The 18926-nt window shown below is 38.3% G+C and overlaps 3 protein-coding genes across 3 annotated transcripts; 1 reads left to right on the forward strand and 2 right to left on the reverse strand.

Moving 5' to 3' along the window:
* Window positions 1-7158: 7158 nt before the first annotated feature.
* Window positions 7159-8106, forward strand: LOC310662543 (olfactory receptor 13H1-like; the record flags this gene model as incomplete). The annotated part of the gene is made up of 1 exon (XM_083409479.1): window positions 7159-8106. The coding sequence occupies one exon, from the start codon at window positions 7159-7161 to the stop codon at window positions 8104-8106; it is 948 nt and encodes a 315-aa protein (XP_083265605.1).
* A 4160-nt stretch (window positions 8107-12266) lies between these two features.
* Window positions 12267-13199, reverse strand: LOC310662544 (olfactory receptor 13H1-like; the record flags this gene model as incomplete). Its single annotated transcript, XM_083409480.1, has 1 exon — window positions 12267-13199. One exon carries the CDS (start codon window positions 13197-13199, stop codon window positions 12267-12269), a length of 933 nt encoding a protein of 310 aa, XP_083265606.1.
* Window positions 13200-17888: 4689 nt separating this feature from the next.
* LOC310663429 (olfactory receptor 13H1-like) lies at window positions 17889-18749 on the reverse strand (the record flags this gene model as incomplete). Its single annotated transcript, XM_083411257.1, has 1 exon — window positions 17889-18749. The coding sequence occupies one exon, from the start codon at window positions 18747-18749 to the stop codon at window positions 17889-17891; it is 861 nt and encodes a 286-aa protein (XP_083267383.1).
* Window positions 18750-18926: the final 177 nt, after the last annotated feature.

Genomic DNA, 18926 nt, shown 5'->3' on the forward strand with positions numbered 1-18926 from the left:
TGGTGGATTCAGCCAAAATGTCTGCTCCCCACCCAAACTGATAGAACTCATCAACTAAAATGAAAGGAAACCCGTCTTCGGAGTGAACCAAAAGCAGGTAACAGCCTGTCAGTCTGCTGCTGAGATGCAAACACTATTTTCACCAAAGGTATATTTTTGAGTTTCAGTTCTTGAACTAGCAAGTGTTTATACCATTATATCCAACTTGTGAAGCACCCAAGATGGAATATGTGTTCTTATCGCAGGACCATTAATTGAGATTCCTGGGCAAATTCTATATACAAGAATGGGCCACCAATATTGTGACCCTGCTGAGCTAGAGATCAAGCTGTTGATAGGTTTACAAGACAGGGAGAATAAAAATAACACCACAGTTAAGTTCACATTCTGTAGGTAATTATATTTTTGGATAAGATATGCCATAACATGAACGTTAATTTTACATTCCTGTTACATTTGTAGTGTATTTCCATTTCATTGCCAAAAACAGTAAAAAGAAGTGACACTATGGGAGAATCAAGGAAATGTTGCTTCACATTATGAAGGAACAATGCAACTAAAACAGCTGCATAAACAAGTTTAGTATGTAATGCCTGGCTTTTTGTTACCTAAAAGTCTCTTCAGTGCTCCTAAAACTTCCTGGTTTCTGAGTGTGTAAACTAAAGGGTTAAACACAGGTGTAAGCACTGCACTGAATGCTGCAAGTACTTTTTCCATCTCATGAGTCTTCTCATTCTGAGGGAAAAGGTAGACAAATATGGCTGTGCCATAGTACATAGTCACTACCGCCAGGTGAGACCCACATGTAGAGAAAGCCTTCATTCTGCCTCCTCCTGAGTGCATTCTTACAATGGCTGCTAGAATGCGCATATAGGAGAAAAGAATAAAACTAAGGGGAATAATTAGTGACAAAGTGCTGGTGAAGTATACGCTTATTTGGCTCATAGAGGTATCCGTACAAATGAGCTTAAACATAGATTTGAATTCACATCCTATATGGTCCACCTCATTGTTTCCACAAAACCTAGCTGGCTTAGCAAGACAAGGGACTACTGTTATAAGAAAGGCTGCCACCCATGTGGAAGTGGCCAACATGATGCACACTGTCCTGTTAATGATGAGTGTGTAGCGCAGTGGATTGGAGATGGCAATGTATCGGTCATAAGCCATGACAGCCAGGAAGAAACATTCAGTTGTACCAAATAAGAGAATAGAATACATTTGTGTATAGCATGCAGCAAGAGACATTACAGGCCTGTCCACTAAGCAGTTGGCTATAGACTGTGGGAGTGACGTTGTTGTGAGGCAGAGGTCAATAATGGACAAATTGCAGAGGAAAAAATACATGGGGTTGTGGAGCCGTGGGTCACATATCACTACCACAACAATAAGTCCATTCCCAAGAACTGTTATGAAGTAGGAAATTATAAAAACTGTCATTAAAACCATCCTTGACTTGGGTCGACCTGACCAACCGATGAGGATAAATTCAGTCACAGCTGTCTCATTTTCGCCTACTTCCTGCATAAAGGCTGGCCTGGAACATAGCAAAAGAAAAATACAATGTGAATAATTTGAAAATAGCTATACTTAAGCAAATTTTGAATAACAGCGCTCTATGCTGTGAACTGTTGTGAACTGCCCTCCACAACAACAACAACATAGTATGCCAACCTTTATCTATTGTTGTTGTACTTTTGGTCTCCTTTGGTGTCTGGGTTCACATAAACAGCTGATGAGGTAGTAAAATGTTTCCAGGACTATATCACTTCAGAGAACATGGTTGGATATAGAGAAAGCACCTTGCATTTAGAAATTGCGGTGTCAGAGAGGAGAGTTGTACCTGAACCTCAAATTTTAAATACAATAAATTTCAGACAATACTACAGTCATACCTCAGGTTACAGATGCTTCGGGTTGTGTGATTTCGGGTTGCGCACTGCACCAAACCTGGAAGTACCGGAACGGGTTTCGGCCCTTGTGCATGCGCAGAAGCACTAAATGGTGCTTTGCGCATGCACAGAAGCACCGAATCGCGACCCACGCATGCACAGATATGCTGCTTTTCACAGATGATTATAGTAAAGAAGCAGGTAGGATTTAAATATTTTGCTTCCCTTTGGAAGGTATGGAAGTTTATAGATATGGAAGTTTGCAAAACATTTGGGTGGCAGAGTCTTACACAACCAAAATGCAACAGATGCTAAACTTTCTAAAATGGCACCAGAGTGCAAATGTGAAATGTTTCTTGCATCAAGTAAGCATGCTCAATATTTACCATGTGTGTGCCATATGAACATTAGAAGAGCCTGACTGAAGCAGTTCAAAGTTTCTCATCTTTTCCCCCCCAGTCAGCTCTAGGAGTTCGCAACAAAGGTCCTCACAAAAACTCATCAGCAATTTGGTATACAATCTCCTATAATACACATTGAATGCACATTTGCCAAATGTGCACATATGCTATTTCCCCCAATGAGTCCATTTTCAGGCATACTTTTCCCCAATATAAGCATTTTTTGTAGACAGTTTTTGGTTGTACACTGAGTTTTTCATTGCAAAATTCAGATAGGTGCAAATAGAATAACAAGTGATGGGGAAAGAAGAAAATGAATCCTCTCTTTATGCTATGCCTCTGCTCCCCACAAACATTATGAGCTAGCACATATCTACTCAGAAGTAAATCCTATTGTTTTCATTGTAGCTTGCTTACTCACTGGTAAAAATGCATAGGATTTCAGCACTGGAAAACAGTTTCTGCAAGTTCTTCGATTAAATATTTAAGCATTTCAATAAATAGCTTTTGTTGACTCAAATTATATCTCTTATAACAACAACAAAATTTATATGCCCCCCCCTTCTGAATGCATTGCCCCACCCACTCTGGGCAGCTTCTAATAAAACATTAAAAACAAAACAAAAAAACCCAAGAAACACTCAAAACCTCCCAGTACAGGGTAGCCTTAATATGTCTTCTAAAAGTCAAATAGATGTTTATTTCCTTGACATCTGATGGGAGGGCATTCCACAGGGAAGGCATGACTAATAAGAAGGGTGTCGTGAGGAAATCTATATAATATTTATCTTTGTGGACCAAAGTTAGATTGCATTTATTCTAGCATGAGAACAACATCAACCAAGCATTTTCTGCAAAATGCCCATTAAAAACAAATAAACTACTGTAAGATAAATTAAGAAAATTACTTCTGCTAGTGGAACAGGGAACACACCCCTAGCAGCCCCCTGCACCACCTTCTGTTATATCTCAAAGGTTTCTCAACTCTCTGTATCAGTTTTTAAAATGAAAACTGGTGCTGTACTGAACAGGCTGACCATATAGGGTTTTTAAAGTAAAACTGTGAGGAGGGAAAATTGATGTTTGCATAAATCATACAAGGGGAATTAATGGAAATTTATGTATTCAAACGTATCTTCATTTAAAAAATAAAGATAATCACAATGAGGTCAGTAATGATTAAGAAAGTTCACTACTTGCCTTTTTAAGCCCTTTGCATAGCAGAAATCACCATCCTTTAGGCTGACAATATCAAACTGTCTTTTGAATTCTTATCTTAATTTGTATAAATCTTATCACTAAGCTGAATTGTAGCAAGTTGATTTTAAAAAATAATAATCATGAAAAATGTCCCCTAAGCCAATATAAATGTGTTTCAAATGTTGGAAGCCTTGTTTTGAAACAGATTACTACTTTAAAAAATGCACTTTAATCAGATATTAATTTAAATACAGAATTGTATACTAATGGCTAAGGATACAACACATGCATTTATAAGTAGAAAAAAAGTGCAAGTAAGACGCTGCAGTGTAATTCCCTTACTAATATCAATAAAAATGGATGGAGAAATAAATATTTCCTCATTAACAAGAGTTTTTATCTGAGAAAACTTTGTCTCGTATGTGATTTTTAAAAAGAAAAAAAGAAAAGCTATTTGCTTCTTATTCCCTTTAGGCACACTCCCAAATGTCTCATTACTTCACAAAGTTATTCTTACCTAAAACTTCAAGTCATAGTGAATATCAGTAGTGTGGTTAATTTGAAAGTAAAGTGAATTTGAGAAAGTTTTGAAATTCTGTGTGATGGCCTGGGACTCAGGCTCAGACTCAGAACCAGAGGAGTCTCAGTCTGCACCGGATCCTTTGCCTCAGGCAGGCATCATCTGAACCAAGTCTGGGGCCTGACCCTGAAGAGTTCCAGTCTGCACAGGTTCCCCTGTAACAAATACCAGCTGGGCTGAGTCAGGGGCCTGAGCCTATCCTGGCTCCAGATGCTTGGATCCTGTCCAATGCCCGTGGGGCAGGGGACCATGGCACGACCCTCGGTGACATCAGGAGAGAACTTATAGTTGTATTAGCATCAACAGGCTCCCCCTACTGGTGGTTAACCCCTCTTCCGACTCACCCGTCTCCGAGTGGGTGGAGTCTAATGTTCTGTGGTCCAATGCCTAAGGCAATACCTTCTCACATGCTGTAATCAATAAAGTTGTGGCCTTTTCTTGCCTATTAGCCTTAATATACTGTGTCCACGTGTCTTTATTCCCCAAGCGGGGATCGGGTCCTCGAATCACAAGGAGAGTAAGTGGTGACAAGATAGCCATTTATTTTATTTTATTTTTAAAATGATTATACTTTTCAAGTTTATACATTTCACTAATTTTACAATCATTTCGACATTTCAAAACTTGACTTCCTTCCCCCTCTTTCTGCAGTTCCTTAAATTTATTTTTAATATCTTCTGCATATCCAAATTAATGTGCTCATTTATTCATCTTTTTTAAATATATACTCTTGTGAAACCACAGGTTATTACAATAATCCTGCCAATGTTCTTATCTGTTTACAAATCATCTTTAAATATTCAATAAACCATTTCCATTTTTTAATAAAAGGCTTGTTATCTCGATTTCTTATTTTTTCCAGTAAGTTTCTCCATTTCTGCATATTCCATAAGTTTTTGTATCTATGCTGCCTTTGCTGAGACTTCTGCTTCTTTCCATTTTGGGGCAAGTAACATTCTTGCCGCAGTAGTAGCATCCATGAATAAGTTTCTATACAATTTAGGTCACTATAATTCCCAAAAGAAAAACTTCTAGGTTTTGTTACAAAAGTTATTTTAAATATCCTTTTCATTTCATTCTATATCATTCCTCAGAAATGAAAATATAGATGTTTCTAAAATGATGCATGGGATAGATAAAATGGATGTGGAAGAGCTCTCTCTCTCTCTCTCTCTCTCTCTCTCTCTCCACTAGAACTCTTGGACATCCATTTAAATAGAATGTTGGCAAATTCAGAAAAGCAAAAGGAAAGTACTTCTATATACAGCACATAGTTAAACTCTAGAACTCGCTCCCACAGGAGGCAGCCAATGGCCACCAACATGGATAGCTTTAAAAGAGGATTAGACAAATTCACAGAGGAAATTTCAGAAGACTTCTACAAACTCTTGCTTGTTTACACTGTTTTGCACAGGGAGTTCTCCAAATTCAGCATGAAAACTAGTTGTAGGCAACCCATTAAAACTTCTACTAATTAAAACAACTGTAATAATTTCAAACAGTAATGAGGCAATAGAGAATCTGCTCAGAGGGAATAAAAAACAGTAAGTAAATAAGTATGCAAATAAAATGCTATGCCATAGTTTCTTAAATAATATCTCCCACTGAAGGCCAGATAGCTATTTCTCCATTCATTTGCACAGATGATATGGGGAGTTTTATTCAAGCAGTTTGTCTGCATTTTTCTTTCTTTTTATGAATCTGTAAATGCCGACTTCTTAAACACACTAGGCAATCCAAAAACAGTGGATTATCTTCTTCTGAGTTCAATGAGATTTAAGAAGGCAAGTATAATTTTTGCCTACTTTTCGTTGTCCTCATTGTAAGAATTCTCATCCAGTCTGTTTGGTAGTAGTGCCATTGCTTATGCAGACACATTTATTTTTCATTGTTTATTTCTTTTTCTTTTTTCTTTAATCCTAAAATACTCCTATCCCACTTTTGGAATGAAGAAAGGGAAATTTATCAGAAGGCTTGTGGTGGGGGGTGAGAACCAAAGGTTTAGCAGTTGTGCACCATTTACTTTTTAGGATGAAGTTTTGCAGATGTACACGATTTTCTTTTTAGGATAAAAACCCCAAGTGGGTAACACCTGAGGTAGCTCAATGGGGAATAAACTTCATGCTCAGTGGCCAGTGGAATGCTGACTCACTATTGGAGGAGGGTAGAGAGATAAGCAAAACTCAGTTGGAAAAGAAATGGAATTGAAGTATCCTGGGTGATGACTTAGCTGACTAACTATTGTCAGGATTGGGGTGTTTTTCTCTCAGTTATATGTCAGGCTCTATTATCAGACTCTTCCTTGAATTATTAAACTCAACATAATTAAACAGTAGTTAATGTATAGGTGTATTTTAATATGCATGAAAATAAAGTTGCTGTCTTATGAATACCTCCCCGGAACTAAGCCTCACAGAACATAGCAGCAATGATGAGTAAATATGCATAACATTGTGTTTCAAAAAAGTGCAATATAACTTACTATTTGGGTTAATTGAAAATATCTGTGACCATAGTATGCTTTTCAATGTATTGTTTCTGATTCTCTTCATTACATCTTCCTACAATATGATATAGAAAATATACATATATGTGTTTTTCTAGTTACAGGTAGGTAGCTGTGTTGGTCTGCCGTAGTCGAAACAAAATAAAAAAAATCCTTCCAGTAGTACCTTAGAGACCAACTAAGTTTGCTATTGGTGTGAGCTTTTGTGTGCATGTGTTGTGTAAAGACTGATCAGTTGCCAAAATCCTGGGATATCTTTCTTGAAAGATTTTATAGGCTCAATGAAAAGAATGAGTGTTAGACACAGTTGCAACTTTCAGCCTTGCATATCAGCTAGAAGGTTAGTCTAGAATCTTCTCCCAGTTTATTGTTTTTAAGTGGGGATTTGAGAAGCAACCTATCATGCGATCTCATATGATGCAGTTCAGGAAATCTTCTACAGCAGCATCTGCTGCTTGTGCATGAACTACGATTCCAAAATAGACCAACCACGGTGCACAATAGTTTGTTCTAATTAAATGTATTTAAATGTGCTAATATATAATATATAACATACTGTAAACTTTCAGATCCATCTTCATGCAGCAAGCGGGAGAAAATGAGACAGAAGTGACTGAATTTATTCTCACTGGGTGGTCAGATCGACCCAAATCAAGAATGGCTTTAATGACCTTTTTGATAATTTCCTATTCAATAATAGTAATTGGAAATGGACTTATTATCTTGGTAGTCATACACGATCCGAAGCTTCATAATCCCATGTATTTCTTCCTCTGCAATTTGGCCATCCTTGACCTCTGCCTCACAACAACAGCAATCCCACAATCGATAGCTAATTGCTTAGTGGACAGACCTGTAATGCTTCTTCCTTTGTGCTATGCACAGATGTATTCTCTTCTTCTGTTTGGTACAACAGAATGTTTCCTTCTGGCTGTCATGGCTTACGATCGTTATGTTGCCATTTCTAATCCACTGCGCTACACCATGATTATGAACAGAACAGTGTGCATCCTCCTTGCCACTGCAACATGGACTGCTTCCTTTATGATTACTGTGATTCCATCCATTACTAATCCCATTCGATTCTGTGGAAACAATGAGGTTGACCATATAGGATGTGAAGTTAAATCTATTATTAAGCTCATTTGTGCAGAGTCCTCTTCAAGCCAGATAAGCATGTACTTCACTAGCACTTTGACACTGGTTCTCCCTCTGGGCTTCATCCTTTTTTCCTACATGCGCATTCTTGTGACCATCCTTAGGATCCACTCAGAAGGAGGTAGGACAAAGGCTTTCTCCACCTGTGGTTCCCATCTGACTGTAGTGATCATGTACTATGGCACAGCTATATTCACTTACCTCCTTCCACAAAATGCAGGGACACATGAGATAGATAAAATAATATCGCCATTCAATTCAGTGCTGACTCCCATGTTTAATCCTTTAATTTATACACTCAGAAACCAAGAAGTCTTGGGAGCATTGAAAAAACTGATAGGTAAGAAAAAACCAGACATGACATATTAAATAGATACATAGCTTTTTTATTTGGATGTTTCCCTTGTAAATCACCTAATTGTGTATGTTTTATTTTCACCAGATTTCATTTTAGGTTCAGCAAACTTCAGATTAATATTGCAGGCCCTTTAAATGAATGTTCACCATCCAGAATTCTTCAAAAATGTATTTCCCTGCAATTCTGTTTGTTGTAACGTTAGCAGTGATGTAATTTATTCTTGTCTGTTTTGTAACTATACTATCAGTTGCGATTGCAGCTTGGCATTGTTAATATATTTGCAGTGTACACCACCACTTCCACTATAGTATTTTCTCTATAGTATTTGCCCTGCATTCACTGTTATTGTTTCTGCATATGTTCCAATAGTCACTCCCTGTATAAAGCAACACTAAGTCAATAGTATACCTTTCTGGAAGAAGAAAAACAGGTTATCATTCAGCAACTTATTTCATTTAAAGGGCCTATAAGATTGACACTTGCTTTCTTGTAGATCTCTCCTTCCTGTGTGCAGGAGCCGCAATACTGCAAGAGTTGTGGAGTTGAGGGTTGTGTTTTGCTTCATTTTAACTTCCTGCCTATTAATATCAAGCAGGACCCTTTAGTGAATCCTTTTAGGGGTCTACTAAAAACATTCTTGATTAGACAAGCCCACCCAGATGCTTGGAAATGCTGCTGTGAATTTTGCTCTGTTTTTGCATTTTAACTTCTTGTAGAAGTCAAGTGTGTTTATATACAAATAAACCCAGTTCTATTCTATTCTAATAGTGGCTGTAGCATTATTTTATAGTAGAAATGAAAGATCCATGTTTACAGCACAAACCAGACCCAGGATCCACCAGGGCAAAAGAATTTGGATTTGGCTAATCTTGTACTTTCTTGGGTAGGTCAGGGCTCAGCCACGGATAGCTCAGCGTATGTTCCTTACCTCCCAGGTGAACCAGAGATACATGAGAGTACATGTCTCACTTCAGGGCTGCCCTGGTATAACTCACACCAGTATAAGTCCCTAAAGCGGGTATTTGGGAAAGGGGGACTGGATGGGTCAAGGAGAGACTTACTCCTATTATTGTTTATTATTGTTTATTGTTGTTTGCATTGTAGTTCCACCACAATTCATCTAAGAATAAAACTGATACATATCACAGAGATTATCAGTCTTCTTAGCCTGATGCAGAGCCCTATTACTGTGATACAGAAGGTCTTTAACAGGTTCAATCCCAGTCAGTTCTGGGGGACTATTTAGTCCCATATCTGATGATGATGTTGGTGGTGGTGGTGATGATGGTGATGATGATGATGGTGATGTAGAGTGTATTTATGATTAGATACATTAAAAGATTAAAGTTTGAGTGTAAATTTACTTTCTCTTCAATTCTAATGCATTAAAAAAATATTATAGAGATTTCTTCCCACTCTTTCTTTTTTCTCAGTTCTGTCAGGCTGATGCTTTGGCTTTCCACATTACACTCTTATTCAACCCAGTCCAGAGCTCTGCCATATACATAGAAACAGGCTTTTACCTCTATGAGGTAAAAATTTGTGTATTTTTACCTCTTTTTCCTATCTATTTTAAAAATCTGCTCATCACTCAAAGAGCTGAGTCACCATAAAGATGAGGACGACAGAAAGTTTCTTAGTATGCACATGGGGAAATGTATTCAAATCTGTTACTCTCTCTCAATGAGAGAGTCTTGTTTGCTTAACTTTCCAACTAGTAATATATTCTTCTTAACAGCATGAGACCTTTGCAGAATTTCTATGTAGTGCTGTGCCAAAGCCTATTCTCCACTTTTCTCAAAAGTTTTCTTCCCTTGTAAAAGGGGCTTCCATTTTCCTATCTCTTTCTTGGGACACTGGATTCCAGTGGATTCTGGTGTGGTTCTGAGCTTCCTTTATCACTGTGAAGTGGCTGGCGTGGGGGGGGGGGACTGTGTGTTTCTTATTTCTTTCCATTAAACATTTATTCAGAGTTCTACAGCCTTCCTTGCTACCTGGGTTTCCTGCTGTGAAAAAGCTGCATTGGGAGGAATTATCCAATCTTTTCACTGAAGTGTGGGAAACTGGGAAAGGTAGTTATGAATTGCTGATAGCCTGACCTCAGTGCATATGGTTCTTAACAGAAGTCCTCCTCCTCCTCCTCCTCTCGCTGCATTTATTTATATCCACATTGACCTCTTTAAGATGAAATCATCTACTTTCAGAAAATAAAAAGAATAACAATGGAGAACAACCAGACACATACAAGAAAGCTTGGCTAGTTTTTCAGGAGGCAGGAGCTCCTGGGAGGCTGCAGGTGTTGATGCTGATTAAATTGCCTTCCACATAAGTCTCAAGTATACTCTGGCTGGGACAGCTTGTTGAAATGCTCTCCACTTGTCTCCAGAACTACAAAAACATAAAAAAATGGGTCTCATATCCTAACAGTGATGCTTTTCTACAAAACAGAATCCAGATAACTGTGAAATTGATTTGTAGGAAGGACACTCACTAGTCCCCTTTGGCCTCTTTGAAAATAATTGAACACAACCAACCCCGTCCCCTGCACTGCCCATGATAATTTCACTGGAATTTGCTTTTGCCTTTGATAGTTTTTGAATACCCCCCCCCATCAGTTGATGATGAATGGTTTTAAAATGGTTTTTAAGATACTGGATAAAATTTTGGCACAGCACTAATTTTATATGTTCTTAGTCAATTCATCTTTAGAATAATGAATAGCCAGAAAGGTGAAGCCAGAATAGCTAGAAAGTAAAAGGTAGGGCATTTTAGGCTATTGGGGTGTGTGTGTGTAATTTGAAAGAGGCTTATACAGATAGAAGACTATTTGCAAACACTGGGGGAGGAAAATTCTTAGGTTATTGATAGAAATATTGTCATGATCCTTTCCATTAGAATAAACCCACTAGTATACAAGGAGGAGAAGTCCTAAGTTAAAAGCCTCTCTCTGTTGCTAAAATGCAACTTCGGTTTCAAGAGGTGCATTTCTGACAACCCCATTTTTGAAGCAAGGAAAGGCTATGAACTTCCTGTACTACTTCTGTAATGCTCTGAAACCATATATTTTATAATATTGTTATAATAGAATATTGGGCAATGACATCTATTGTCAGGTGCACCAGCTTGGTAAAATGAAAATATTTTTCAGTCAGATGGCTGCATATAATATAATTATTATATAATTATTATTTCTATACCAATTAATATATTCAACATCTCTAAGCGGAGCAGAGCAAATTAAAACACACCGAATCACATATTACAAATATATGTTATAAACCAATCAATGCAAACTATTGAAGTGACTGAATATTCAGTGGTTCTAATAACCAGTTCAGTTCTAATAACCAGTTTCAGCATTTTAAAAAGCAGAGACATCACCTTACCAACAAAGGTCCACATAGTTAAAGCCATGGTTTTCCCAGTAGTGATGTATGGAAGTGAGAGCTGGACCATAAAGAAGGCTGATTGCCGAAGAATTGATGCTTTTGAATTATGGTGCTGGAGGAGACTCTTGAGAGTCCCATGGGCTGCAAGAAGATCAAACGTATCCATTCTTAAGGAAATCAGCCCTGAGTGCTCACTGGAAGGACAGATCGTGAAGCTGAGGCTCCAATACTTTGGCCACCTCATGAGAAGAGAAGACTCCCTGGAAAAGACCCTGATGCTGGGAAAGATGGAGGGCACAAGGAGAAGGGGACAGCAGAGGACGAGATGGTTGGACAGTGTTCTCGAAGCTACAAACATGAGTCTGACCAAACTGCGGGAGGCAGTGGAAGACAGGAGTGCCTGGCGTGCTCAGGTCCATGGGGTCACGAAGAGTCGGACACGACTAAACGACTAAACAACAACAACAATAACCAGTTCACACATTTAGCAGGTTTAACTGGCACTTCACCACTTCCAGCTGCAAATGTTGTGGAAGATTTGCATGTTTAAGAGTTGTCTCAGCCCCAAATGACAATGTGAGTAGAAATTAAGATGAACATTTCATTTCCTACCACAGTTAGTGTTCTACATAGAGATACTATTTAAAAGAACCATTTTAAATTTCTAGACTGGAAATTGGGATGGGTATGTACAACAGACACAACAGTTTTCAGATAACAGATTTCAGTTACAGATAAGACATCTACACACAAAATAAGTTATTTTAAAAGTAATTAGTTACCTATAAGCTTTTTGTAAACATAAGCTTCTTCAATGCTCCCAACACTTCCTGGTTTCTGAGTGTATAAATTAAAGGATTAAACATGGGCGTCAGCACTCCATAAAATGCAGAAATTATTTTGTCAACTAAACGCGTGTTCTTATTTTGAGGGAGGAGGTATGTAAATATGCATGTGCCATAGAACATGCAAACCACAGCCAGGTGGGACCCACAGGTGGAAAATGCCTTTATCCTGCCTCCTGATTTCATCCTCAGGATAGCTGCAAGGATACGCATGTAAGAAAAAAGGATGAAGCCAAGGGGCAGAACCAGTGTCACAGTGCTAGTGAAGAATATGCTTATTTGGCTCATAGAGGTATCTGTACAAATGAGTTTGAAAACAGCTTTAAATTCACATGATAAATGGTCCACCTCATTGTTTCCACAGAATCTAGCTGGCTTTGCAAGGCAGGGAACTACGGTTAGCATAAAGGCACTAAACCAAGTCACAGAAGCCAAGACGGTGCAAACTGTATTGTTCATTATGAGCATGTAGCGCAGTGGGTTGGAGATGGCAATGAATCGATCATAAGCCATGACAGCAAGAAGGAAGCATTCGGTTGTGCCAAAGAAAAGGCCAGTGTAGAGTTGGGTGAGGCATAAAGGAAAAGATACGACAGGTCTGTCCACCATGCAGTTGGCTATAGACTGGGGGACTCCAGATGATGACATGCACAGATCAAGGATCGACAAATTGCACAGGAAAAAATACATGGGGTTGTGGAGCCGGGGATCAGCTATGACCACCACCACAATGAGTCCATTTCCAACAACTGTAATCAAATATGCAATTATCATGAACACCATTAAACCCATCCTTGCCTTGGGGCGGCCAGACCATCCAATGAGAACAAATTCAGTCACTGCGGTCTCATTTTCTCCTACTTCCTGCATAAAGGCTGATAAGACGGGGACGGGGAGAGATAAATAATGATATTTAAATAGTTTTGAAATAGATTAGAATACAGTTGAACAAATTTATTTGCCTAGTTTATGTAACAGAAGATGAAGCATAAAGCATCAGACTGTGAGATTAAATGTGACCATATAGGAAAATTTGTGAGCATAAAAAACATCTAAGTCTCAGATGAGTGTATTAATGTGGGCTGACACAAAATGCCTGAGATGTGGAGATCCCAGGGAACATTTACAATGTTATTTTGTGTCTAGAATTGTTATGGTTGAGTTAATTATTTTATTCCTTTATTTACCATTATTTCTAAGCAACTTAATTTTGTTTAATCCCTAAGTGTTAAAAAGGATAACATAAAAACAGTAAAAAAGAATGATAAAAACATATAAAAAGAGCAAAAATATAAAAGCACTGGTGTATTTATATATTACTTTTTATTTTATTGAGGGAAAGGAAGGTAGTGCCTTTTCCAATGGAATTTTCCATTAATTTCTCCTATCTTGCATCTTTAGAAACAGAGTAATCCTTCTACATAATACTATAAATATGACTTTGGTCCATAACTTTCAAGGGCCAGAATTCTCTGTAATAGTGAATTCAGGTAGATGAGTGACTATCAGTTTGGAAACTAAACAATGCCATTCACAAATTAAGGAGTTGATTTCTAGACTCTTGGCATGAAGAAACATAGAAGAGTATGGAAAGAAATATGTTTCCTTCTTTGCACACCCCCTTCTATAGCAGGGTTGGGGACCCTCAGATCCAGGAGTTGAATGCAACCCTCTGGGTCTCTGCCCCCCCCCCCCGGCCTTTCTTTTCTTTCAAGGTTGCAACACTCAGCAACTCTGTTTTGAACCCTTAAGTACATGGCTGAAATATGCATTTGAAGTCTGATCATGTCTCTTGCTTGCCTAGACAGATGATAGAGAGGAGTGTGAGTGTGTGTGCAGGAACTAGTCTATGGACGTACCCCTCCCCTGACACAGCAAGGGTCTGCACACTCAAAAGAGTTTGCCACCAAGCTCATCTAGCCCGACCTGTTGTGACAACTCGGTCGCTTCTTTTCAGTTCTGAACTCTTTGCCCCGATCTTGGACTCTGCAGGGCTGAACTATTCTTTCTAGGCTACCTACTCTCGCCTTTCCTGTCACCTGGCTAGAGTGCAAAGGCTTCTGTGACTCACTGCCTATTGCTAAGCCTATACCTCTACTTTGCCTCAGTAAACGTCTCTTATACTCAAGTAAGAGACTCCAACCACTGAACTTTCTTAAATTATCATACCCTCCATTTCTCTGATTAAAATAGGGCTGTCCTAGTCAAGTAGAAGAAGAAGAAGAAGAAGAAGAAGAAGAAGAAGAAGAAGAAGAAGAAGAATTCTACTCTGCACACCTGACTCTGTTGACCAAGCCACTCTGGGCAACTTCCAGTATATATGTAAATTTAATAAAACTTTAAGCGTTAAAAAAACTTTCCTACACAAGGCTGCCTTCAGATTTCTCCTAAAGTCTGTACAGTTACTTATCGCATTGGCTCAGGGGTCCCATGACTCCACACCCTCCAACATTTCTCCAATGAAATAGGGATGCCCTAAGGAAAAGTGGGACATTCTGGGGCCAAATTAAAAACTAGGATGCCTTCTGTAAATCCAGGACTGTCCTTGGAAAATATAGAGATTTGGAGGGTCTGGTTATTATTATTAGATTATTATTATTATTTCATGGGTGGCCATTTAGAGGGTAAAAGGACACATATTTCCTTTCCACAATGTAAACTTTTAAGGAAAATTTATGATGCAAATATATGTCTTGTGAAACAGAACAAGAAAATAACATGGTGAACATTTTATCCACAACAGTTTCATTTCTCCCTTCCCCATACAGTCAGAAAAACAGAAATGAGCAAACCTTGAATAGCCATTTCTATTAATTTTAACTGGTCATTTAGTACTTAGACTGTGACTACCAGTGGTTGCAGCCCCCTAGTAAGAAAATTACACAGCCAATGGAAACATCAATAATTTTATTATAATACTAATGACTACTTACTGTTGTTTCTAGGAGAGTGAGGGAGAGAATAGTATTTTGCACATTATATATGGAACAAAATTGATATAAATGCATAAAACATGTATTATGATGTATAATTATTATAAAGAATAAAATGTGTAAGAAAATTCATTACCTTCTTAAAACTCCTTGAAATCAAAAGCCATTGAAGAAATTCTACTTCTTTATATTATCTATTTTAATAGTACTATCCATACTTTATGTATTAGCTAGTTGCATCAAGTTGGTTAAAACTGTGGTGTTGTTGTTTTAAAAAAGAAAACATAGGTAGAATTTAACTGTAAGCAAAACTAGAAAAGAAATAACTTGGTAGAAATCCTGGTTTGAAATAGTCCTATTCATTAATACAAATACAATTTACATTACCTTTTAATGCACTAATAGTTTGAGCATTCAGAAGAATTAGCACTGGAGTATCAGGATTATTATTATTTTTTAAGTGCCAAGAAAACCACACAGATGGCGCCTGAGTAAATTAATAGAGATGTAACTAATTTTCAATGGGAGTTTTTATATAGGAAACAATGGGCTAGATTTTATTTTAGTACTCTGCTTTTTGTCTTCCCATTGGGTGCATTCCCAAATGTCTCATTACTTTCTGAAGTTACTCCATAACTAAAACTTATGACCGCAGTAAATAACATTGCAAAAACCAACTTGAAGGTAAAATAATTGTTAAATATCAGTCAATGTGAAATGCCATGTTGATTTCAGATCATTCCTCCAGCGGAATTTATGTAGCATCCTTGCCAGTATTATTATTGGTTTAGCATTTTTGTGTCCCAGCTTTCTTCAGCCATGGATCTTTATGGTTTTTCAAGGCTGACTTCCATTTGGGCAGTGATCAGTCCTAGGCTTGCTTACCATTGGCAATTTGGCATTATCATTTATCCCCAGACCATTTATCTCCACATGAGAGATGTGGAGCTATCACAAATGGTCCATGACCAAAAAAGTCACAACTCTGTTGCCATCTGCCCCCTTGTTTAAAGAGGGGAGAGGCTGCTTCAGATTTATCTGTAGTTTTAAGACATAGAGACTGTCTTGAAGTTCTTGGCAAAAGCACCTTTTGAAGGAGCCTCCCCCTCCCTTTCTGAAATATCCTTTCTGAGGCTCTTCCCCATATCTCCCTCACTCTCAGATGTGGGCACAGAACATACGCCTCCTTTGGTATCCAAAATCTGAAATAAGTCTCTTGACAAGTACATCAGACCCCATTGATGCTCTCAGTTAGATGGCTATAGTAATACAATAGATGGGCCCATTTAAATGTCACAGAGTTGTGATCAAGATTTCACAACTGAGAGAGTAAGCTGGGGTAGAGGAGAGAGAGGGAGTCAGGAATTACCTAAAAGGTCCAGAGTCTGTAGTCTGCAACAGTTTGCTTCAAGAGGAACTGCAGTAAGAATTATATAAACTTTGTCCATGTAACAATATGTCCCTGGAAAATAGGGACACTTGGAAAGTATGCAGAATTATGGTCTCCACATTTCTGCAGTACTGTACTTTGCATGGGGGTAAAAACTTTCCTCATTAAAATTCATCACATTACATCACATTTCTCCAAAGATACACATTTTGTGTGCAGTTTTGATTAATATTGCAAGCAATTTTCTGAGTTGCAATGCATTTTTGTGTGTTGTTTTCATGAACATAGGCGTTTTTAGTTACGCTTTCACCTAATTCTGCCAGTCCTAGATGGAGTAACGTTCCCTCTGAAGATAGAAGTTCGCAGCCTAAATGCCCAGGTCTCTTCAGCGGCCAGGAGTGCTTTCGGACAGCTTTTGGAAGTAATGAACCTGTTGCCAGCTTCACCCATTCCTTTATATATCTGATTTGGCCGCTGTGATATATTCCTTAGTTACATCCTGTTCGGATTACTATAATGCATGATGTGGGGCTGTCTTTGAAAACGACTTAGAAACTTCATCTGGGTCAAAGACCTGCAGCCAGATGGTTGACTGGGGCTGGTAATAGGTAGCATACAACTCTCTTGGTAAAACAATGGAGGCTGGCTTCCAGCCTGTTTCCTGCACAATTCAAAGCACTAGTTTTATGATGTATAAATCCCTATGTGGTTTAGGTCCAAGCTATCTGAAAGACCTTCTTCTCACATACAAACCTGCTTGGGTTTTGAGATCTTCAGGGGACATAAGGAGCTTTTAATGGGGTATGCCAATAGTTTCTGTCCTATCTGCCACAGAGGCTAGACTAGGAATAGCCTGGCATCAGGAACTGGGCACTTGAGTGTCTGTCTAATTCCAGAGCCAGACTGTGCAGGCAGTATAGCTCCTGAACAACCAATTTATTTTATTTTGTGATGATCAATGCAAATGGACAGAAGTAGTCTGAAATCTTACATTTTAATTTTAATTTTTAAATAAACACCTTATGTACATGAGCACACATATACATATACACAATTTGTTGAGAATCAGAGTTAAATTCGGACATATTCCTATTTATTTTAAATAAACTACCAAATCAAGTTTGTTTTTTTGTTTTTTTAAAAAGATTGGATTGGGGTATGAATATAACAGTTTATATATAGGAAAACACCAATATATATCAGTGGACTAAAAGCATCTAATAACATACTTCTGTATTACTTTTTTCCACTCACCAGTCTCTTCAATGACCCCATTACTTCCTGATTCCGGAGTGTATAAATCAGAGGATTAAACATGGGGGTGGCTATTGCGTAAAATACAAAAATTATCTTGTCACCTAAATGGGTTTCTTTACTCTGAGGGGTGAGGTAGGAGGCCATACATGAGCCATAGTACATGACCACCACAGCCAAATGAGACCCACATGTAGAAAAAGCCTTCATCCTACCCCCTTCAGAATCTGAGTGCATTCTCATGATGGCAACAAGAATGCGCATATAAGAAAAAACGATGAAAATCAGAGGGAAAACAAGTGTGAATGTGCTTGTAAAAAACATGCCCAATGTATCAGCAGAGGTATCAGTGCAGAGTAACTTAAAGACAGCTTTGAATTCACATACTAAATGGTCCACCTCATTGTTCCCACAGAATCGTGCTGGCTTCGCAAGACAGGGAACTATTGTAACCATGAAGGCAGTAGTCCATGTCATAGCAGCAAAGGTGATACAAATATTCCTGTTCATGATGAGCGTATATCGCAGTGGGTTGGAAATGGCCACATAGCGATCATAAGCCATGACAGCCAGCAGCAAACATTCACACGTTCCAAAAAGGAGACCCAGAAGAATTTGAGAATAGCACAGTGGAAGGGACATAACAGGTCTATCCACTAAACAGTTGACTATGGATTGTGGGATGCCAGTCGATGAGAAACAAAGGTCAATGATGGACAAATTACAGAGGAAAAAGTACATAGGACTGTGCAACCGGGAGTCATTTATGACCACCACAATAATGAGTCCATTTCCAACAAGGATGACTGCATAGGATACAATGAAGAGGACCATCAATCCCATTCTTGCCTTGGGTCGATCTGACCACCCCACAAGGATAAATTCTGTTACTTCCGTCTCATTTTCCCCTACGTCTTGCATGGGTGTAGACCTGAAACAGAAGAAAGGGAGATGCATTATCTCTTGATCTCCTTTCTCTTTCTTACCGTTTATTTATTGTCCTGTGAGTTTTCATTATCA

Source organism: Podarcis tiliguerta, assembly GCF_965153285.1.
Source record: "Podarcis tiliguerta genome assembly, chromosome: 13".
Classification (NCBI taxonomy): domain Eukaryota; kingdom Metazoa; phylum Chordata; class Lepidosauria; order Squamata; family Lacertidae; genus Podarcis; species Podarcis tiliguerta.